The 24,601-nt window shown below is 36.9% G+C and overlaps 1 protein-coding gene across 3 annotated transcripts in view; it reads left to right on the top strand.

Annotated features, from left to right (window-relative positions):
• The window catches only part of RC3H1 (ring finger and CCCH-type domains 1), an 87,649-nt gene that overhangs the window by 7,998 nt on the left and 55,050 nt on the right, over positions 1-24,601 (top strand). For all 3 annotated transcript variants that reach the window (XM_005656721.3, XM_003357546.5, XM_013989616.2), the window contains exon 2: positions 22,931-23,328. In XM_005656721.3, the coding sequence (XP_005656778.2) occupies positions 23,098-23,328 (231 nt within the window). In that variant the 5' untranslated portion in view covers positions 22,931-23,097. The remainder of the gene's footprint in view (positions 1-22,930; positions 23,329-24,601) is intronic.

Below are 24,601 nucleotides of genomic sequence, written 5' to 3'. Positions count from 1 at the left end.
AGCCGTAGCAACGCCAGATCTGAGCTGCATCTGCTATCTACACCACAGCTCATGGCAACACCAGATCCTTAGCGAGGACGAATTGAACCTGCATCCCCATGGATCCTAGTCAGGTTTGTTAACCACTAAGCTGCAATAGGAACTGCTCATTTGTTTTTTCTTTTTTTTTTGTAATAGCCACACCCATGACATATGGAAGTTCCTGGACCAGGTATTGAATCTGAGCTGCAGCTGCCACCTACTGCAACACTGGATCCTTAAACCCACAGTGCCAGCCCAGGGTTTGAACCCATTCCTCCACAGCAACCTGAGCCACTGTGGTCAGATTCTTAATTCACTGCACCACAACAGGAACTCCAATAGTTCATTTATTTTTACTGCTAAATAATACTTTATTGTATAGTTAAGTTTAAATAATTAAAATCAAATAAAATTTAAAATTTATTTCTTGTTTGTACTAGCCACATTTCAAGGGCTCCATAGCTACATTTGGTTAGTGCCTGTCATATTGGAGAATGCAGATAAAGCACATTTCCATCATCATCTTAGGAAGTCCTGTTGAGAATGCTGATATAAACCATGAATCTATGTTCACTCTCACAGAGAACTTACCTATTTGCGTGGTTCTTAAGCGTACATTTTCAGTGCTCTCGCTTGTGCTGCCAGTAACCCTAAACTTTAGATAATATAAAATCCTTACACCCCAAAAGAATCAGCCTTTCTTTTTTTTTTTTTTTTTTTTTTTTTTTTTTTGTCTTTTCTTGAGCCACTCCTGCAGCATATGGAGCTTCCCAGGCTAGGGGTCTAATCGGAGCTGTAGCTACCGGCCTACGCCATAGCCACAGCAACGTGGGATCTGAGCCGCATCTGTGACCTACACCACAGCTCACAGCAACATCAGATCCTTAACCCACTCAGCAAGGCCAGGGATCGAACCCTCAACCTCGAGGTTCCTAGTCGGATTCATTAACCACTGCACCATGATGGGAACTCCAGAATCAACCTTTCTAAATGCTGTCCATTATAATATGGTTTCTTATCAGGTCATCATTTTTTACTTCACTTTTCCTTGTTGGAGCCGTCTTTTTGTTATTTTTTAATCTAAACCTTTAGAATATTTATCAGACGTATACAGATCTTGGAGGTAATAAATGGCAGAGTTGAGATTAGAATCTAAATCTCCTTTTTCTAGTTCTTTCCTGGGGTCTCCACCAGTTGTGTTTGCTTTTAAAAGTCGCAGTCACTTTTGAAGAGTTATTGGAGATTATTTGATTATATACTATGTTATTTAAAATATTATAAGTCAAAGCTGTAGATGCTATAGGTATAGATTTGGTAAATAGAGTTCTGTTATTCATTATTTAAAAAATTAGAACTTGAAGAAAATTAGCTGATTTTTCTCTGTAATTCAGTTATGATGGAAAAATATTTTTCCTCTACATGTGACCCATTTTAGATAATATAATTATCAATACTAATATGAATTGGCTGATAAAGGTGAATAGAATTTAACTGAACATTGTTGCCATCTAAACTTTTTTGAGGAGTTCCTTGGTGGTGCAATAAGGATCCTGTGTTGTCACTGCTGTGGCGCAGTTTCAATTCCTGGCCTGGGAGCTTCCGCATCCCATGGTGTGTCTAATAATAATAATAATAATAATTTTCTATTGATATCAATTTACATTTGTATTCTATTCAAATATCCTGACAGTAAAATCCAATTTGGTTACCACATGAACTTGCATCTTCTTAAACTTGTCATTTTAAAAGTTTCCAGAGCTTGAAAAATGGAGAGCCTTGTGTCAGCCTCTTTTGCTTTTCTTTTGAGGTAATCTGTACCTTTTGCTGAAAATAGCCATACTGTGTATGCTCTTGTTTTGAACTTCTCTGTATACTGGTTAGGCTCAGTTCAGTTTTGTGGAGACATTTTGTTAAGAGTAGTCCATGTTTAAGTACTGTATTTAAGGAAAAAAAAACCCGGATTTTAACCTTCATTTTGAAATGCTTTCTCTATAATTACTGCTCTTAAAAACCCGTGTTTTATATGTCAGTTTTTACATTAATTACTGTTTTGATTAAATCTGTCACTCTTTGCTCAAATCTAGCCTCTCTTTAAATTTATTTAAATTTTTTTAAAATGTAAGGCTCTCCATATATTTCAATTGAGTTATGCATTATGAATCAGTTTTTTCATAAAAATCATTTTATTATGTAGGTCTGCAGTTGATAAAACCTCATGAGGACCCAAAAGTTGCTTCTAATTTATTCTTTTACTGCTTTAGAAAAGGAAGGAAAGAGAGAATTTTTGAAGAAAATCCTTAGAATAGAAATGTAATATTTAAATCTCTTTAAAAGCATTTAAGAGTAACTTAGAATATCACAAAGCTTAGAACAGATAATATTCTTGTGAAAGTGTCATTAAATTTTGAAGTTATAATACTTACTCCCCTAATGATTGACATGCATTAGTTAATTCATTGTACTCAGAGTGTTATTTATTTATTTATTTATTTTTTGTCTTTTCTAGGGCCGCATCCTCAGCATATGGAGGTTCTCAGGTTAGGGGTCTAATCAGAGCTGTAGCCACCGGCCTATGCCAGAGCCACAGCAACTCGGGATCCAAGCCACGTCTGCAATCTACACCACAGCTTTCGCAACACCGGATCCTTAACCCACTGAGCAAGGCCAGGGATTGAACCCGCAACCTCATGGTTCCCTAGTTGGTTTCGTTAACCACTGTGCCACAATGGGAACTCCCTCAGAGTGTTAAAATAAAACTTTTGGTATCTTCTCAGGTGCATCATGACAGAATGGTAAGAAGACAGAAGGGAAAGAAAGGGGAGGGAGTAAAACCTTATCAATGGCATCTCCATATTTGAGATTTCAGGTTCCATATTAGTTTTTTTTAATAATCTTTTTTGTTTTTAAAAGACTATTGGTTTTAAGATCAGTAGGTTCATAGTAAAATTGAGAAGGTACTAAGAGTTTCCATATGCTCACTGCCCCCACACGTGTATAGCTGCTCTTATTATCAACATGCACCACCAGAGTAGTACATTAATTACAATTAATGAATCTACATTGATGATTAAAGTCCATAGTTTACATTAGGGTTCACTCTTGGTGTTGTACATTCTGTGGATTTGCACAACTGTATAATGACAGGTATCCATCACTGTAGTATCATACAGAGTATTTCATTGCTCTAAAAATCCTCCTTCGTGGCTCAGCAGTAACAAACCCATCTACTGTCCCTGAGGATGTGGGTTTGATCCCATGCTCTGTGGGTTAAGGATCTGGCATTGCCGTGAGCTGTGGTATAGGCCAGCACCTACAGCTCATATTTGATGACCCCTAGCCTGAGAACTTCCATATGCCGTGGGTACGGTCCTAAAAGGTAAAAAAATAAAAAATAAAAAAATTAAAATCCTCTGTACTCTGCCTATTCATTCTTCCTCACCCTAACTCCTTTTCTGTTATATATTATTACATGACATTGAATATAGTTCCCTGTGCTATACCATAGGTCCTTGTTTATGTAGTTTATACATAGTAGTGTGTATGTGTTAATCCCAAATTCTTAATTTATACCCCCCATCCACTCTGGTAACCATAAGTTTGTTTTCTCTCTCTTGGTTATAGATATTTTTAAAAATGTAGTTAACTTTGGAGGCATGCTTTCTTCTAAGGATTAAATACCAACATTAAAAAATATGACTCATTTTGTCTGCTGTATAGCACAGGGAAATCTACTCAGTGTTCTGTGATAACTTTTATGAGAATGGATATATGTATATGTATGGCTGAATCACTTTGCTTTACGCAGAAGTTAACACAGCGTTGTAAATCAACTACAATCAAAAAAAATTTTTAAGAGGAATATATAACTTACCTTGTGATGATAGCTTCTGCTCTCTTCAAGTCCCCCCTTACCATTCAACTTTATCTTTTATATAAATTGTCTGCACAATCTTTAGAAATATGAAATTTGCCACAATCAGAGTAGTAATATTTTTCAGCCATTCAGCAATTACTGAGCATATATATACCATACAGCAGCATACGACAAAATGGGCTTTACCTTATAAAAAGAGTTTAGAATGTATTGGGAGCATCAGAGGGATAAACTGATATAAACTGAGCTATAAAAAAGATTTCTTGGAATTCCCGTTGTGGCACAGCAGAAATGAATCCGACTAGGCTTTTATTTAGCCTAAAGAGATACTGCTAGTTTTCTAAATTGATCGATTCACACTGCTGTCAGCATCGTATGAGAGTTTTGCATGCTCATCTCTTCTGTAGCACTTGGTATTGTCAGTTAAATATTTTAGACATTTTGGTAGGTGTGTAGTGGACTCCCATTGTCATTTTAATTAAAATTTACCTCATGAGTAATGATATCTTATGATTCTGATAAATAAGCATGTTAAGCATTAACTGGATGTTTTGCTGTGCTCTTATGTGAAATGTCTTTTCAAGTCTATTGTCCTTTTTTTATTGAATTTTGTTGCCTTTTTTTTTCCATAGAAGAAAACCATAAGTGAATGGCCAGCAGCTGTGTGGAGGGTGGAGGAAGCCAAAAACAAAGCTGGAGGTAGAGATCAGTTAAAAGGTTACTATGTGATCCCGGTGGGAGAGACTGTATGCTGTATGAGTCCAGGGACTTTATTTCATTCAGGGCTGTATCTTCAGCTCTTAAAACACTGTCTGGCACATGGTAGGTGCTCAATAAGTATTTTTCTAATGAATGAATATAGACTTTAACCAGAGAAATAGAAATGGGAAGGAAGATACAGATATAAGAGTTAATAAAAAAATTTAATAGAGGTGGAAGAGGATGGAACCTAGGATGATTACCAGAATTACTAGTACATTGAGTATCAAGTTCTATGGTGGTATAACCAAAGAAATGAAGGCTACAGAAGGAATTGCCAATTTAAAAATAGAGATATTTAGTTACCATATGACCTTTCACATATTGTCTGTGCTTGGTTTCTTCAACCCATAAATTAAGATGTAATGACATCTGATATCTAATTGTGTCATTGTGAGGACTAAGTGAGATAATGCATGTAAAACACTTAGAACAGTGCCTGGCACCTAGAATATACTAAAAAAAAGAGAAATGAACAGAAATCCCTGTCTTTATGGAGCTTAAATTTTACTAGTGGTGGGTCCACACTATAGCAAAATAAGTAAAACATAGCATATTGAATGGTGAGAAGTATTGTGGAGAAAAAATAGGAAAGAGATGAGAAGCACACAGATTATTTGTGGTGGGAGTGTGATTAGATTTAGGGGATCAGTTTTAAGTAAGGTGATCAATTAAGGTCCTCCCTAAGGGAATTCACATAGTAATATATGTAGGGAAATGGGGGGAGAGGTTCAGGGTTAGGAGAAGGGAGAGACAGCCTGTCCTTAACTTCAGATAAGAAAGCAGAGCTCCCCCCCTTGGTGCAGTGAGTTAAGAGCCCGACTATAGTGGCTTGAGTTGCTGCTGAGGTGTGTGTGGGTTTTATCCTTGCCCGGCACAGTGGATTAAAGGATCCAGCTTGCCACAGTAGGTAGCATCTGTGGCTCAGATTTGATTCCTGCCTGGAGAACTTCCATGTGCTGCTAAATGGCCATAAAAAGAAGAAAAAGAAAGGAGGGTTCCCTATTTTTACCAAAAAACAGAGTGTAATATTAGTGGATTTATTTGTTTACTCTTCAGCCAACAGCATTTAGACTCATCCCATCTGTTTATCCTCTCCTACCTGCAACACACTATACAAACCTAAGCATGTATTTACCCCCTAAAAGATCATTGTACATATTTTGGAGGAAATGTTTTATATTTAATTCTTACATAGTAGCAATAAATCAGGAGTTCCCTTTATGGCTCAGTGTTAACGAACCTGACTAGTATCTATGAGGATTTGGTCCCTGGCCTCGCTCAGTGAGTGGGTTAAGGATCCAGTGAGTGGGTTAAGGATCCGGCATTGCTATGAGCTCTGGTGTAGGTGGCAGATGCAACTCAGATCTGGAGTTGCTGTGGCTGTGGTTTAGGCCAGCAGCTGCAGCTCCAATTTGACTCCTAGACTGGGAACTTCCATATGCTGTGGGTACAGCCTTAAAAGGAAATAATAATATTAAATCAATAGGTTCCCTAAGGTAGCTACTACTTGGGAACAGCAAAGTATCTTCACAGTTTATATACCTGTTCCATATCACTTTATATATATATAAATAAGATGCATTGTAACTATAGGCTTCTGTATTTGGAGTTCATGTAGCAATTTGTTCATATTTTTAAACTTCTCAAAATGAAATTTTTGCCTGTAGTAACAGTCTAGAAATAATTCTTAAAGTGAAAAATGAGGATGTTCCCACTGTGGTGCAGCTGGATAAGGATCTGACATTTTGTCTCTGTCAGTGCGGGTTTGATCCCTGACCCAGTGAAGTGGTTTAAGGATCTAGTATTGCTGCATCTGTTGTGTAGGTTTCAGCTGTGGCTCCAATTCAGTCCCTAGCCTGGGAACTTCCATAGGCTGTGGGTGCAGCCAAAATAAAATAAAATGAATCTATACGTTTTGTGTAAAGAATTTTTCAAGTATGTACACTTGAAAGTCATTGTGACTTTGTTTTCTGGAAATAGTTTGAATTCTCAGGCATGTTCCATAAAAATAAACAGTAATAAACTGTCCTTAAGCCTTGGATAGTAGATCACGGGGACGTTTTAATAATACCTAAATATTGTTATTTTACTATTTTTAAATATGTTAGATGATATCTTGAACACAAAAATTCTCTAGGTCAGAACATACACTAGTATCACCCAGTCATTGCCATAGAAGTATTTTGCATATGTAGCTTACCTATTCTGAATACATCTGCCTGTTTCTTTTTGTTGCCCAGTTCTAAAATCAGTCAGAGCCCTATGGCAAGCTACCAAGTGCCACAAGGAAGTCTAAGACACAAGCTCCCTCAGAGGGAAAAAAAATAGAAATAAGTAAAAGTAAAGCAGTAGGGGCTATTAGTATGATAAGTGCTGCTTTGTTTTCCTGAGTAAAGTGGGGGTTCTTTGTTTTCAGATTTTGTTATTGACACCTGTTTCTTCCAGTTCAGCACCAGAAACCTGTTTCATTCACAATCCAAATGTCACTGCTCCAGAAGTGACATTTCTTCTTCCAGTTCAGCACCAGAAACCTGTTTCATTCACAATCCAAATGTCACTGCTCCAGAAATGAGTTCATAAAGGATAGCTTACTTAACTGTGGTCAGTCAGTTTAACTAGAGTGTTTTCTAACAGTTTAATAATATAGATGTAGGAAAAACCGATCTGGCAAATGTGTTGAATGAAAGAAGCCAAAATACACACCAGTGATTTCATTACATAGAGTTAAAAAGAGACAAAACTAATCTATAGTATAAGAAGTTAGTATAGCAGTGAGTGGTCTTTGAGGAAGAATAAAGGGGTAATGATTGAGAGGGATGATGGGGGGCTTTCTGGTGTGCTGGTAATGTTGTATATCTTGGTTATACAGGTTTGCTCACTTTGTGATAATTCATTTTGCTTGCTCTTTATCTGTGTACTTTTTATGTATGTTTCAGTGTATTTTAAGTGTCTTAAAATATTTATAAAATTAAGATTTCATTTTGTTTTAGTTCCCTGATTATTTCTCAGTGAAACATTCTAATAAAATATACTTTGTGATTCTCTTAAAAAATAAAAATAAAAAAGACAGTTTAACCTGATTTTTTTTTTTCAACTAATAGGCTTATATAGTTCCACTATGCCTGTACTAAATCTGCTTAAAACTAATCATGCCCTTGGGAGTTCCTGTTGTGACTCCACAGAAAGGAATCTGACTAGTATCCATGAGGATGTGGATTATATCCCTGGCCACAGGCATCTGGTGTTGCTGTGAGCTGTGGTGTAGGTCACAGACGTGGATCGGAACCCATGTTGCTGTGGCATAGGCTGGCAGCTCTTACTTCCATTTTGACCCCTAGCCTGGGAACTTCCATATGCTGCCAGTGTAGCCCTTAAAAAAAAAAAAAAAAAAAAAAAAAAGATCATGCTCAGATTAAACCTAAAATAGGCAACATTTAATTTAGATACATATTTTTTATGGTTGACTAATAAAATAATTATTAACAAATATAGTTAACTATAACAAGGTGTTAAAAGTTGGAAGACAGGAGTTCCCGTCGTGGCGCAGTGGTTAACGAATCCGACTAGGAACCATGAGGTTGAGGGTTCGGTCCCTGCCCTTGCTCAGTGGGTTAACGATCCGGCGTTGCCGTGAGCTGTGGTGTAGGTTGCAGACGCGGCTCGGATCCCGCGTTGCTGTGGCTCTGGCGTAGGCCGGAGGCTACAGCTCCGATTCGACCCCTAGCCTGGGAACCTCCATATGCCGCGGGAGCGGCCCAAGAAATAGCAACAACAACAACAACAAAAGACAAAAAATAAAATAAATAAATAAATAAAATAAAATAAAAAAATAAAAAAAAAAAAAAAAAAAAAAGTTGGAAGACAATGTATTATAATGAAAAAAGTACAGGATGGGTTCAAATATGGGTTCAAATTATGACTAGATCACTAAATTAGCTGAGTAACTATTTTCAGTTTTCTTTACTTCATCTGTAGAGAAGACAGCTATTTCAGAAGGTTGTTGGAGGATTAAATTAGTTGATTTGTATGCACTTAGCACTTAGATCCATTCCCCCGTCCCACAGTTTTGGAATGAGTTGGGGAATTTTGGAGAGGATATAAAGATAGTTGTAAGTAGGTAAAAACAAGTATTACTTGCTGAAGATAATTAAGACGATGCTCCTAAGGAAGATTAAGTCCTGAAATTATAACCAGTAAAGATCAACAACCTCTAACTTGAGAGTATATGAACCATTTTCAATACTTCAGTACAGTGCTGCTTTGGCACATCAGCATGGAGGACTATTACATACACGACAATTTAAGTATATTAGGTTAGAATAGTAAGTTTCAGAGAAATTTAAATTAAGCCTAAGTAGTAGTTTTTTTCTTCTTTTTAGGGCTGCGCGTGAGGCATATGGAAGTTCCCAGGCTAGGGGTCGAATTGGAAGTCTGAAGAATTTGTTGTCCATTATATGCTTTGAAAATGTTTTAGTAGACTTGAATGCTTTTCCTTTTAGTTACTGATAATTTATGCTGCAAGAATAAGGAACTAAAAAAACCCCTAAATTTAGGCATATTTGTGAAGGTGCTTAAACATATTTTTAGGCCTTAAAAAAAAGAGGGTAGGTTCATGCTAGTAAAAGATTATAATTCAATTGAGAAAACCTTTCAAATTCCAATGTCAGTATTACATTCAGTATTACTCTTCTCAAAAGACTATGATTAAACTGAAAAATTATATGATGAAATGTAAAATTATATCTTGGTTATATAAAAATCATATATCTATTATTGAGTAACACCACCCCAAAACTGAGTAGCTTAAAACAACAGCCATTTTATTTGCTTACAATTCTGAGGTAGTGCTTGGAGTTAGGTTTAGCTACGAGTGGTTCTCCTCTTGATCTCTACTAAGGTCACTCATACAACTTCAGTCATCTGGCAGCTAAAATTGGGACTGATTATTCTAGGGGTCTGAGCTAGGACAGTTTTTCTCTGTTCTGTTGGTTTCATCTTGAGTCTAGCTCAAGCCTCCTCACATAGCAGCACCATGTTCCAAGAGAGTAAGAGTGTAAGCTGTACTCTGTCTGGAGCTCTCCAAACATCACTAATGTGGTATTCAACTATTCAAAGTAAGTCAAGGTCACCAAGATTCAAAGTGAGGGGGAAAGATCCCATCTCTTGATAGAGCAGCAAAGTCAAATTACCAAGGGGAATACATGGCTATAGGGATGGGAGGAATTGTGGCTATTTTTGCAGATTACCACAACAGATGATGAAGAAACTTAAGGAAAAGATCTTTATAATAGTAAAATTAAACAAACCTGGGTTGGAATCTCGACTCTACCCCTTACTGGCTATGAGACCTTAAGAACATTGCTTAACTTTTCTGAACCCTGATTTACTCAAGGGTGTAATAATATTTTGCAAGATTACTTAATGCATGTTAAGTTTTTATATTTTGTTAAATATACTACAATAGTAAATTCTTTTTTTGTTGTTGTTGTTTTTTGTTTTTTGTCATTTTAGGGCCATATCTGCGGCATATGGAGGTTCCCAGGCTAGGGGTCTGATGGAGCTGTTGCTGCCGGCCTACACCAGAGCCACAGCAACGCCAGATCCGAGCCACATCTATGACTTACACCACAGCTCACGGCAATGCTGGATCCTTAATTCGCTGGGCGAGGCCAGGTATTGAACCCGCAACCTCATGGTTCCTAGTCTGATTAGTTTCTGTTGCACCACGACGGGAACTCCAGTAACTTCTATTTTTATTATTTTAGAACTCGCCATTCCTTTAAATCTCTATTGCCTATATTGCTCACTTATTACCTGAACCTGTGGTAATCTCCTACAATGAGAGGAATGCCAGCATACCTTGCTAATAAGTGGTATTCCAGTGGCCTTCTAAAAAATAAAGAAAATTGAGAGGTTTTTCCTCTGTGTTTGCCAGCTTTGATATGTTAAGACTCGTTTGCTCATACTATAATTTGTCTGCTTAAAATAATCAAACGGAAACCTAGATTTTATATTTGTGTATGTAAGCCTTGAGGTATCTCCCCACCTCCCTCTTTCAAAGCGGAAATGTGTGTGTTCATTATAAAAAGGAACTTGTCAAGATTTTTTTAATTGCATTTGTATCTCACAAACTAATTAATATTAAATTAATTCTAAGATGTAATTTGGGATATAAGAATACTTGGGTTTTAAAGCTTTTAATGTCTTTGGTTTATAAGTTTCTGTTCTGTAGCATTTCAGGGAAGAAATCATCTAAAATTGGCATCACATGCTAGTAGTATAAAATTCAGAGTTTAAGTTTTGGCCATACAGAGTTTGTCATTGTTACTGTTGATGTTAAATATCTTTTTTCCCCAGTGTCTTTTAAGGTAGAAAGTAAGATTATTGATTTGAGACTTTCTTCTTCTTTAATATAGACACTTAAAGCTATAAATACCCTCTAAGCCTTGCATAATTTGCATACCATGCATTTTGGTATGGTGTATCTTCATTTTCATTCATGTCAAAATATTTTCTGAGTTTCCTTTTGATTTCTTCTGTGGCTTGTTATTGCTTATTTAGCAGTATGTTGTTTAATTTCCCTATTTTTTTTTTTTTTTTTTTTTTTTTTCTTTTTTGGCTGCCCCACAGCAAATGGAGTTCCCAGGCCAGGGATCAGATCTGACCTGCAGCTGCGGCAACAGCAGATCCTTAACCCACTGTGCTGGGCCAGGGATCGAACTTTTGTCCCATTGATCCCAAGACACCATCAATGCTGTTATGCCATAGTGGAAATTCCTGATTTCTCTATTTTTTGTGAACCATAGTTTTTTTCTGTTATCGGTTTATAGTTTCATTCCACTGTAGGTAAAGACTATGATGTTTATGATTTCAATCCTTTTAAACTTAATGAAACTTACTTTATGGTGTGTCATATAGTCTGTCCTGAATGTTCCATAAGCACTTGAAAAGAATTCTGCTGTTGTGTTGAGCATTATATGGATCTCTTTTAAGTCTAGTTGGTTTATAGTGTTATCCAAGGCTTGTGTGTCCTTGTTTACGTGTGCATGCTACTTTGGATGGCAAGGCCCTAGGTTTCTTCCCTAGCAACTTTCTGTTAGCCCAGTTGACTTTCTGTTGGCAAAAACGTAACTGTTCCAGCTTTATGGGTTTGCTAATGTATATTGACTGGCTTCTTCTGTATTAAAACCATAGCAAAAATAGCAGGAGAGGAAAAATAATCTAAGACATTCTCTGATTTTAAGGAACTTACAGTCTAGTTATAGTATGGTTTTGCTCTATTGAGGATACCATTAACACCGATGCCATTTAAGAAATGTCACAGTAATCCAGGTAAGAGATGTTGGCAGCCTAAAGTTAGGATTTAGAAATGGATAGGAAAGTTTCAGGAAACATTACAGAAATGAAGTGAATAGGACATGGTGACTGATTAGTTGAGGGAGGAGCAGGTTTGAGGAAAAGTCAGTAGTGAAGGATGTTTCCCCATGATTCTGACAGCAGGTAAGTCATGCAATCATTGACATAGGGAATAAAAAGGTTTGATAAGGTTGAAATGGTTTGAAACGCCAATTGGACATGGATGACTAGTAGGCAACTGGTTATATGACTTTGACACTCAGAAGAGGGGTTTGAACTTTTGGAAGTCTTCAGCATCTAGTTGGTAGTTGGAAAAAAAAAAATGAAATCACTCAGGAAAGTTTTATAGAGAAGAGAATTGAGGAAGAAATTCTGAAAAACCACATGTATTCCAAAGATGGACAGTGAAGGAGAAACTCTATAGGGACATGTAAGAATTGGCCTGCCCATTTGTGGAATACTTGGACAGTATGAGATTATAGAAACCTAAAAGGAGCAGTATTTGCAGGAGTAACAGGTCAATATCATTAAATTCTCTATAGAAAGAAAGAAGTACTGAGATGTGCTCAGTAAAAGAAGATTGTTGAGGAGTTCCCGTCGTGGCTCAGTGGTTAACAAATCCGAATAGGAACCATGAGGCTGTTGGTTTGATCCCTGGCCTTGCTCAGTGGGTTAAGGATCCGGCATTGCCCTGAGCTGTGGTGTAGGTTGCAGACGCGGCTTGGATCCCGCGTTGCTGTGGCTCTGGAGTAGGCTGGTGGCTACAGCTCCGATTCGACCCCTAGCCTGGGAACCTCCATATGCCAAGGGAGCAGCCCTAGAAAAGGCAAAAAGAGAAAAAAAAAAAAAAAGGTTGTTGATGTACTTATTAAGAGTAGTTTCAAAATAGTGGTTGGAATAAAGTGATAGTTTGAAAACTTAAGGTGAGGGAAAAGAGAATAGAGACTAGAAGAAGACAGGAATAGGGACAGGGATTGAATTTTGTTTGTTTTTAAATAAGGCAGGTTGGAGATATGTGTTTTGTTTTTTGGGGGGGGATTTTTTGGGGTTTTGTGGGTTTTTTTGTTTTGTTTTTTTTGTTTTTTTTTTTTTTTTTATCTCCTCTGAACTAAGCATGTGCTGGTAGGAAAAGAGCTAGTAAAGAGGGATATGTTGGAGAAACAGAGTGCTAGTGCTGCTCCTTAAAAATGCCACAATTTCACTAGATTTCTCATGAATCTATAGATAAGTATTTAACAATGTGAAATAGAAATTTTTTGAGGCACAAGTTAGATTTTCATTTCATTGTGAGCATTTTCCCCTACATTCAAGATATGGAGGACTTGCCTAAGCAGATTTGTTTTTATGTCTAAAAATAAATTCTGAGGATAGGAGAAGCAAACTTGCTGTAAAAGAGGAACCTTTATTTTATTGTAGCAAGAGGATGAATTTTAAAACATTACCTGAAAAAACAAAATCTTGTTGAAATATTTGGCTTAGCCTTCAAAATTTGTTCATGAATCTTCTGTATTGGGACTGAGTTATCTTTATGATTAGGAAAAGAACCTTAAGGAGACATCAGTTTTCTTTTTTTAAGCTTATTTTCTTGTTTTTCTCTCTTTTTTAAAGGATATTTAATTTTTAGAGTAAAATGAATTAATACATAGAAAAGGTTCAAAACTTTTCCTATGCATTGTTATTGGTATTGGTTTTGTTCTTCAGTAAGTCTTGCTAAGGAAACGTGTTTTCATTAAGAAAGCAAGTTTCAGACATTTGCATTTAATTAATTTATTTTTTTGTCTTTTTTTTTTTTTGCCATTTCTTGGGCTACCCCCACGGCATATGGAGGTTCCCAGGCTAGGGATTGAATCAGAGCCATAGCTGCCGGCCTACACCAGAGCCACCCCAATGGGGAATCCGAGCCACATCTGCAACCTACACCACAGCTCGTGGCAACACTGGATCCTTAACCCACTGAGCAAGGCCAGGGATCAAACCTGCAACCTCATGGTTCCTAGTTGGATTCCTTAACCACTGAGCCATGACGGGAACTCCTGCATTTAATTTAAAGGTAGCTAACAAGATAACAGATCAACTAAGATGCCTAGCATATTCCAAAATATGTCTGATTTTGATTATTCTTGTTATGTCCTTGGTGTTTGGACTACCATGAAATAGTGAGGACATATTTACTTACTTGACAGTACAGTATATATAATATTCAGCAAAATATTAATGCAGAAAAACTGGAAAAAAAAGCTTTTGATGTTTTGCTATAATAAGTTTCCCTGCTTACTACCTCACAGTTCCTTTAAAGATGATGCTTTTGACTCTGGCTTTTCATTCTACCACCTTTTAATAACTGCTGATGCCCTCTTCACTGTAGCATGTTTTACATACACCACAGAATTTTTTGCTGTGTAAAATAGAAACCTGGAGCTTCAAAGTATGTACCCAAAGTTAGAAGCTGTTCTTCACTTCTAGATTACTGCTTTAGCTTCAGATCAGGCAGCTTCTCCGTGAATGATTTTATCCTTCCTTACTATTGCTTCTCCTAAATTTGGGTTTAAGTTGGAGGTGGGAGTTTCCTTTGTCCCTGTGAATACTAGGAAAGTAAGCCACCTGAATTAGTCTTTTGCAGCTTTCTCAACCCAACTTTATCAAGTTCTATCTTTTTATACTTTTCCTCCTCTAAATCAGAAACCCTCCTATTTGCACCTGTCCCAAGTATTTGTTTATATATATATATATATGTACACACACACACACACACTAACATTAGCATATTGAGTTACTTATATCTAGGATGTTACATACAATCTGGGGTTAAAAGTCCATGTATTTTGAAAGGAAATTTTTTTTTTTGTCTTTTTTGCTATTTCTTGGGCCTCTCCCTTGGCATATGGAGGTTCCCAGGCTAGGGGTCGAATTGGAGCTGTAGCCACCAGCCTACGCCAGAGCCACAGCAACGCGGGATCCGAGCCGTGTCTGCAACCTACACCACAGCTCACGGCAACGCCGGATCGTTAACCCACTGAGCAAGGGCAGGGACCGAACCCGCAATCTCATGGTTTCTAGTCGGATTCGTTAACCACTGCGCCACAACGGGAAGTCCAGGAAATATTTTTATAATCAAAATTGGGTCCTTCTCACAGGATATTATTGCTGGAAAACCTTGAGCCTCCTCAGAAATCTCTGACTGTTTGATCTGTAAATTAGTTGATATTGTGCCTAGAATTATAACACTGAGTAGTATTATAGTCTTCATTTGTTTTTCTTGTTTTGTTTTTATTTCCTGTCTCTAGCTTCATTTTTCAAGATAGTTAAAATTTTTATCTTCTCAGATGTTGCCCTGCATGTTGGTTGCTATGGAAATATCCCAGAGAAATGATAAGTTAAGGCCAAAAATAATAAACTCATCTCATGGGGTAGGGTAGGGTGGGAAGATATCCAAGATTTTTTTCCTTACAGACAATAAGGTTTTGTTTGTTTGATGTAATATCTTACTTAGGGCAACTTTCACTTCAAATTCACATAAGAACTGAGTTTTAGTCTCAGCTCAATAAATTATTAGCTTTGGGCAAGTTATTTAATGCCGCTGAAGCTTAAGAGATACCTATAAAATGGGTCTAATAATATATCAGAGAATTAACTGAGCCAGAGTAGATATATGATGAATTTTAATTTCCATATTTGTCCCTTTAAATCAGAGGCACACAAAAAAATGAACCTTAATAAAGAAGAAGGTAATAGCCTTTTTTTTTTTTTTGCTTTTTTTTTTGCTTTTTAGGGCCTCACTCATGGCATATGGAAGTTCCCAGGTTATGAATCAAATCAGAGCTACAGCTTACAGCTACTGGCCTGTGCCAGAGCCAGAGCAACATGGGATCTGAGCCATGTCTGCCACCTACACCACAGCTCACGGCAATGCCAGATCCTTAAAGCCCTGAGCGAAGCCAGGGATTGAACCTCCAACCTCATGGTTCCTAGTTGGATTCATTTCTGTTGTGCCATGGCGGGAACTCCAGTAATAGGTTTTTAACAATTTTTTAAATGTCAGTTTGTAATATATTTAAATTAATTATTCAAAGCAGTATAATTTAGCTGTTTAAAATGATTATTGCTGTACTCATAGGAAAATCTGAAGAATATCTTTATATTTTTTAATTATTACATTAGAATTTTTGAAAACAAAGATTTTATAAGAAAAGCCTTTAATGACTGTTCAACAGCTTTATTGAAGTATAATTTAGATACTGTAAAATTCACTTATTTTAAAATGTGCACAATTCAGTGATTTTTAGTAAATTTGCAGAATTATGCAGCCATCAGCACAATTCAATTTTAGAAATTTCCATCACCCATAGAGGCTCCCTTTCCTTAATAACTATTAACTTTCATCTGTAAGTGGCACAAATTATCAAATTTAAAATGCCAGCTTGGAAGTTAGGCTGGCCTGAGTTTGAATCATAGTCCTCCCATTACTAGCGTTAGGTCTCTGGGTACTTCTCTGTATTATGTTTTATCTTTTTTTTTTTTTTTTTTTTTTGTCTTTTTAGGGCCTCACCCACGGCATATGGTGGTTCCCAGGCTAGAGGTCTAATTGGAGCTGTAGCCACCAGCCTATGCCACAGCCACAACAACAACAACTTGGGATCCAAGCCACATCTGCGACCTACACCACAGCTCTCGGCAATGCCAGATCCTTAACCCACTGAGCAAGGCCAGGGATTGAACCTGAGTCCTTATGGATGCTACTCCGGTTCGCTAACCACTGATCCACAATGGGAACTCCCTGGTTTATCTTTTAAAATGAAGATAATAACTTTATTACACTGTTGCTATGAACCTTTAATTAGATACAGTGTATAGAACCTTGAAAGTGCTGGCACCTTGTTGGTGCTTTATTTATTTATTTATTTATTTTGTCTTTTTGCCTTTTTCTGGGGCCGCTCCCACGGCATATGGAGGTTCCCAGGCTAGGGGTCCAATCGAAGTTGTAGCCACCGGCCTACGCCAGAGCCACAGCAATGCCAGATCTGAGCCACATCTGGGACCTACACCACAGCTCATGGCAACGCTGGATCCTTAACCCACTGAGCAAGGCCAGGGATCGAACCTGCAACCTCATGGTTCCTAGTCGGATCGTTAACCACTGAGCCACGACGGAAACTCCACCTTGTTGGTGCTTTAATCAATACCGATTACTGGAGGTAGTTTTGTATTGTGATTTAAATTTATGGTAGACACTTAAATGAGAGAAGCATCTGAAAATACCTAGCATAATGCCTGACACGTGGTTTACTTTCAGAAAGTCAGGCTCTGTTATGTGTCATGTCATCATAATTTTGTCTGCAGTAGCTCATTAGCAATTGCTTTAATCATACCTAAACCTTAAGGCTCACAGCATGTAGTTGTTATTTTGCAGAGGTATGGATTTGAATTGAGAAACTACAAGGCAGCTACAAGACTTGAAATTTGATACCTGCAAACTAGTCACTTAGCTGGTGGAATGAGTCACTAGTCTTATTGTTCACTGTTCTTTGAAATAATTTTCTTACTCTGATAAGATCTTATTTCTTTATTTAAAAAAAAAGCTCTGAGAAAAGTCTAATGGTAATATTAATGGGGAGTTCCATGGTGGCTCAGCAGGTTAAGGACCTGACATGGTCTCTGTGGAATTTGGGTTTGATCCCTACCCTCATTCATTGGGTTAAAGATCTGGTGTTGCTGCAGGCTACAGCGTAGGCCACAGATGCAGCTGAGATTTGGTGTTGCCGTGGCTGAACATAGACCTCAGCTGCAGCTCTGATTCGACTCCCAGCCTGGAAACTTCCAAATGCTGCAGGTGCAGACATAAAAAAAAATAGTAATGATTAATTTTATTACTATAAAGGTATAGAGGTTTTTTTTCAGCTACACCTGCAGCATATGGAAGTTCCCAGGCTAGGAGTTGAATCGGAGCTGCAGCTGCTGGCCTATGCCACAGCCACAGCAATGCCAGATCTGAGCCACGTCTGCAACCTACACCACATCTCACAGCAATGCTGCATCCTTAACCCACTGGGAGAGGCCAGGGATTAAACCTGCATCCTCATTGATAATAGTCGGGTTCGTTACTGCTGAGCCATGATGGGAACTCCAAGACAACCTTTTAAATGCTTTCTGTGGACACTCCTCCTTGTGTAAAAATGTATATATTATTGGGCAAGTTATATGATACTTTAAAAATTTGGGCTTTCTTGGAGTTCCCTTCGTGGCACAGTGGTTAACGAATCCGACTAGGAACCATGAGGTTGCAGGTTTGGTCCCTGCCTTGCTCAGTGGGTTAAAGATCCGATGTTGCAGTGAGCTGTGATGTAGGTTGCAGACGCAGCTCGGATCCCGCATTGCTGTGGCTCTGGCGTAGGCCAGTGGCCACAGCTCCGATTGGACCCCTAGCCTGGGAACCTCCATATGTAGTGGAAGCAGCCCTAGAAAAGGCAAAAAGACAAAAAAAAAAAAATTGGGCTTTCTTCAAGCTTGAACTGATTAATATTTAATTGTATGTATTCTGAATTATCAGTTATCAACAAGATCACTAATTCTTGCCACTTACATGGGGAGAAAGTAGGGCGTATTTAAGCTGATGGGAAAATTAACAATTGCTCTTATCTTTGAGCAGCAGCAAAGTCACTCTTGAACTTTTTTTTAGAAATAAAGACGATTCATCATTTACGCCCTTTTTCTGATTAGGAAGGTTCCAGTAGAGTTACTGTTAATGAGCTAGATTTTGGCTGACCCTTAACACATAACAATTTATCTACAGACTTGGAGTACATGTGCCTTAATTAATAGGATTTTTTTTTTTCTGACAAAACCTTGATTTGAGGAAGTTTAAAGAATCTGGATATTAGTATCTTAGTGATTTTACTTCATATATTTACTCTTGAGTGAAAGGATGTTTGTTTATTACATCCATAAAGCCTGTGTCCTATGTGGTTTAGATATGTTTTATGGTTGAAGATAATGTAAACAACTGTCTTTGGGAAGCTTGGAGAATGTTTGCAAAGATGACTCCGGAAGAGAATGAGGAAGTGGAAATTCTTAGATCTAATAACTGCGATTAATGGCACTTTGAGGCTCTAAAAAATCTTTCCTTTATGATTTTGATGATTGAAATAGTATCATCAAAGAGTGACTTACTATTTTTAATCATCCAATTCCCCAGGCAAAGTATTTCACACCTTTAAAATACTATTTTCTCTTGGTCTCTCAAACCTATCTTTATGGTCAAAAGAATGCATTTATTTTTAGTGAAGAACTGGGTGCTGATTCTGTGTATTTATACTATCAAATTTATTATATTTGTCTCTAAGAACTACTTTACTGGAAAATGTTAATAGGTTAGCAACTGTATACTTCATTTTACTAGGTTAATACAGACGAAAATGATACATAAAATTAATGAACTAGTTCTTTGAAGCAAATTCCTGAGAAGTTATTAAAAAGGTCTTAAATGAATTTTGAAAAGAAATAATAAGTTTTAATGATTTGGCTATCCAAATGTGTAAAAGAAGGTTAATGTAATAAGGAAAAATGTTTTGAACAGTCTTATAGTTCTTAGAGCCTAAATTATATTCAAAATATGCTCTAATTTTCATTCTTTCAGATTTTTTTGCCTCATATAATTCATGATTATATACATTTAATAAGTTGTCCAACTCTAACTGCTGTTAAATTTTTTAGATTATCTTGCTAGACCTTTTTCTTCAATCCATTTATATTCATTAATGCAAAAACTTATATGTAGGATATCTTTTCCCCAACACAAAAGACATCTTATATATTGGTCTGAAAATTTTGTTTTTACTTAATGTTTTTACATGTTTAATTAGTTATCTTTTAAATTATTCCATATTTTTTCATTGTATACCTGGTGTTAAAACAATGAACTGGGTCATTTCCTGCCTCTTCAGTGCTTTCACGTTACTCTTTACATTGTGACCACATACCATAATATGAGTTTAAAAGTCCTGTATTTTTGTGTTCCTGCTGATTCTTTAGTCTCATATATTTTCTCTTTTTCTCTCTGCTTTATTTTTGTTTTTGATTTTTCTTTTTTTTGTTGTTTTTTTTTCTAGCTCCCCAGTTGTATTATTTTCTATGTAGTCTCAGTACCTATGGTTATGCTTTTCCATTATCTAGAATCTACACATTCATATTACATATTATTCTTTGCATAACTTTTATTCAGCCTTCATCTCAAATCTTACCATAAATATCATTTCACGGAAGCATTGCTCTTCATAGAACCTCAGCTGAGCCACAATGGAACTCCTGATTTGTTCACTACTTTTTAAAATGTTTTATTTATTTTATTTTATTTTAAAAATCCTTTTTAGGGCCATACCCATGGCATATGGAGGTTCCCAGGCTAGGGGTCCAGTAGGAGCTGTATCTGTTGCCCTACACCATAGCCACAGCAACATGGGATCCGAACTGCATCTGCAACCTACACCACAGCTCATGGCAACAGCAGTGCCAGGGAGCAAGGCCAGGGATCGAACCTTCGTTCTCATGGTTACTAGTCAGATTTGTTCCACCGAGCCATGGCGGGAACTCCTGGTTGTTTTTTCTTAATTAAAATTTTTTTTTCTTTTTGTGACATTGGTTTTTTAATGAAACTGCAAGTAATTCTTCCTTCATTATATTTAATCTTTAATCTGTAGGTGGTGATATTAAGAATCTGAGTTTTGAGCCAGAATATATGGGTTGATGTCACAGCGCTAATTGTTTTTATTTTATTAAGCCTCCATTTCTTGTAGAGTTGACATTGGTAAACGGGGATTGGGGCTACTGACCCTCTGCAGTTGAAAATCTGTGTATAACTTATAGTTAGCTCTCCTATACAGGTTTCCCCTCATCCACAGTTCCACATTCAAGAATTCAGCTAGCCAACTATAGATTGTGTAGTACTCCAGTATTTACCATTTGAAAAAAAATCTACATATAAGTGGACCCTCGCTTTTCAAACCTGTGTTGTTCAAGAGTCAACTGTATCTATAAAACGGGATGACAGTAGTAGCATATAAAAGTTTTGGTCTGTGTAAAGAATTTAGCACAGCATATAGCTGTATAAATAGTAAAAAATTATAACGATTGAGCAAAGAAATATATTTTGTGTTCTTTTGGTTTTCTGTGGTTTTATAGTGTTTAAGGGTATAAAGTGCTTTATGATTAACAAAATTTAGTTCTCTGCAAGGCCATACTAGTAAAAAGGAAGGAACCATTAACTCTTACTTTGTGGAGATTAATTTAAGATCAGATTCTTTGTAGGCATTAATATAAACTGCCATGCAAATCTATAAAGAAGTTTGTATATTTTATCAACTTAATCAGCTTCAGCAAACATTTCTGACTAGTACCCAGTTTTCATTCTGAATATTATGTCTTCTAAAAACATTTTTTTTTTTTTTTGTCCTTTATTTTGGAGTATTGTACCACATCATGCATAATTGTAGCATTTGACTCTACAATTGAGTAATTAGATACTCTATTTTCTGTTTTAGCACTCCGGATGATAGTCTCATTTTATTATTAATAATTTAATATAAACATACTTGTAACTACTCATTCAGTTTGCAGATGCATTTTATTTAAAATATTTATAATTAAAACATAGAAATCAAAATTTGGGCAGTTTCTTTACTTACTCTTCCTTGTTATTGCAAAGGCCATTTGAACATATATGCAGAAAATTTTAATTTTAGATCCCAAAGGTGAAATTAACTTGGTAACGGTCTAGGCTCCTAAGTTTTTTCCATTGTTCATTTATCTTAAAACACTTTGTAGAAACCAGGCAAAGCTCAGGTATACTCAGAAGGCAGTGTGCTCTTTCACTGTTTCCCTAACAATTCAGAGTCTGGCACATAGTAGTAGTTGTGCTTAGGATATTTGTTGAATGAATGGATAAAATTTTTAGCATACTTAATGGAAATTTTTTCTCAATAATGGGGCTTACATTTAGCTTTGAGTTACTTCAGTGAACCATAAATTAAATGTAATGCTTAAAGAATAAAGTGTATAGGGGTTCCCGTTGTGCTCAGCGGGAATAAACCCAACCTAGTATCCATGAAGAGGCAGATTCAATCCCTGGCCTCACTCAGTGGGTTAAGGATCTGGTCTTGCCATGAGCTGCAGTGACCCAGGCTGCTGCAGTCAGATTCTTAACCCACTGTGCCATGGTGGAAAGTCCAAAAACCTCTTTATTAGGGTATTACTTATGCTAAAATGTATACATCTTAAGTATAGAGCTTGATAAACTTCACAGCTGAACAGATTAATGTGAGCAGATCAGAATATTATTAGCTGCCTTAAAAAGGCTAATTTAAAAATGAAACAGGAGTTCCTGTTGTGGCTCAGTGGTTAACGAATCTGACTAGGACCATGAGGTCGCGGGTTCAATCCCTGGCCTTGCTTGGTGGGTTAAGGATCCAGCGTTGCCATGAGCTGTGGTGTAGGTTGCAGACTTGGCTTGGATCCTCTGTTGCTGTGGCTGTGGCGTAGGCTGGCGGCTACAGCTCCAATTCGACCCCTAGCCTGGGAACCTCCATATGCCACGGGAGCGGCCCTAGAAAAGGCAAAAAGACAAAATAAAATAAAATAAAAAATAAATATGAAACAACCATAGAGTTAGATAAACTAGAGACTTAAATCTTGGGTCTAACTTTGTACTAACTTGTCAGCTTCAGCAAGTTATTTTCTCGTGTCTACTCCCCATTTCCAAAATGAGGGGATAAGACTAGATGTTTTATTATGGCTCTCATTTTGTAAAAGTGTAAAAAGATGGACTATTGTGATATACGTGTGGTATAAAAAGCCACAAGTAATTGAGCAAGAATGCACAGTTGAATTGAAAAGGAATACACTCTAATTTTTTTTTTCTTTGTTTTCCAGGTTATATTTCACACTATGTGCTGACTGTATTTACAGAAGATATTTAAAAAAAAAAGATAAACTTTTTTTCAAAGATTTTGATTCCAGTGGAATCTTTGCTTTAGATTTTGTGTGTGTGTGTGTGTGTGTGTGTGTGTGTGTGTTAGTGAATTGTAACTCCAGAAGCAATGCCTGTACAAGCTCCACAATGGACGGATTTCCTCTCCTGCCCAATTTGCACTCAGACTTTTGATGAAACAATTCGAAAGCCCATCAGTTTGGGTTGTGGCCATACTGTCTGCAAGATGTGCCTGAATAAACTCCACCGCAAGGCTTGTCCATTTGACCAGACCACTATTAATACAGACATTGAACTCCTCCCAGTCAACTCGGCATTGCTACAGCTAGTGGGTGCTCAGGTAAGTTGGGTACCTTATACTTTTAAATTTCTGTATGTGTATTTTGCCTTCCTGAAAGAAACTTGTTGAATTAAAATTGGGTAAAATTGCCTTCTACTTAAATAGATAAAATTCTGCTTAGTACTATATAGATCCTTTATTTCAGTATGTTAGGAGATGTGTTGTGGTAGTGCAGTGTTTCTGAATTTTTGTAACATTCATTCAATGTGGCGGTCAGACTTTCTCAATAGCCTTTGCTATTCAGATACTTAGGGAAACCTAAGAGGTAATTAACAAGAACTTCCTAATATTGAGGAAAATACTGTTCACAAAACCATAACATTTTACTTATTAGGAAAAGTAAAGCTGCTTCAGACAGTTTTTCTTAGTAGACACTAACTGAAATAAAAGATGAAGAGGCGTTCCCACTATGGCACAACGGGATCAGAGGCGTCTTGGGAGTGCTGGGACACTGGTTTGCTCACTGGCCCAGCACAGTAGGTCAACGATCCAGTGTTGCCCAAGCTGTGGCTTAGGACACAACTACGGCTCAGATATGATCCCTGGCCTGGAAATTTCATGTGCCTTAGGGTGGCCAAAAAAGGAAAAAAAAGAAAAGAAATAAAGATGAAAGTGCCAAAAACTATAGAATACAACCTTTGGGAATTATTGATCTAGCATATGAGCAAATATGCCTAGTTACCTAAATGTCAAAATTACTCTGATAATTCTGAAGGTAGTCTTCTCAAAGTTTTGTGTCAGCGTTACCAAATTAGAAATCACTAGTATCTTCAAAAGGATTCAAAAAGCCAAGGAGGGCAAGCTTTTGAGAGCTAAATATGATTCACTTAAATCACCCCTCACTAAATGAATTTGCTTGGTGTGAGTCTGAAGTATAGTGTTTTTACCATAAATCATTTTTTGAATAAATTTATTGGAACTTTGAATATTAATACTTACATTAATATTAATACCACTATTATTTGCCAGATCAGTCTTCCCATAACTTGATAAGAAGCAGAGAAAGTTGTTATATGTATGTATGTAGGAGATAAAGACAGCAATTCTACAAACAGCTTTTTCAAAAGGAAAGTTTACTTACTTACTTTACTTACTTACTTACTTTGGCTGTACCTGCAGCATGCAGAATTTCCTGGGCCAGGGATCAAATCCATGCCATAGCTGTAACCAAAGCCACAACAGTGACAGCTCTGGATCCTTAACCCACTGAGAAACTCCCAGGAGAAGTTTTTTGTTTGGTTGGTTGGTTTTTGATTTTCGGGGTTTTGTTTTA

Source organism: Sus scrofa, chromosome 9 (genome assembly GCF_000003025.6).
Source record: "Sus scrofa isolate TJ Tabasco breed Duroc chromosome 9, Sscrofa11.1, whole genome shotgun sequence".
NCBI classification, from domain to species: domain Eukaryota; kingdom Metazoa; phylum Chordata; class Mammalia; order Artiodactyla; family Suidae; genus Sus; species Sus scrofa.
Note: the sequence above shows the minus strand (reverse complement) of the source record. Positions and strands in the feature narration are given on the sequence as shown.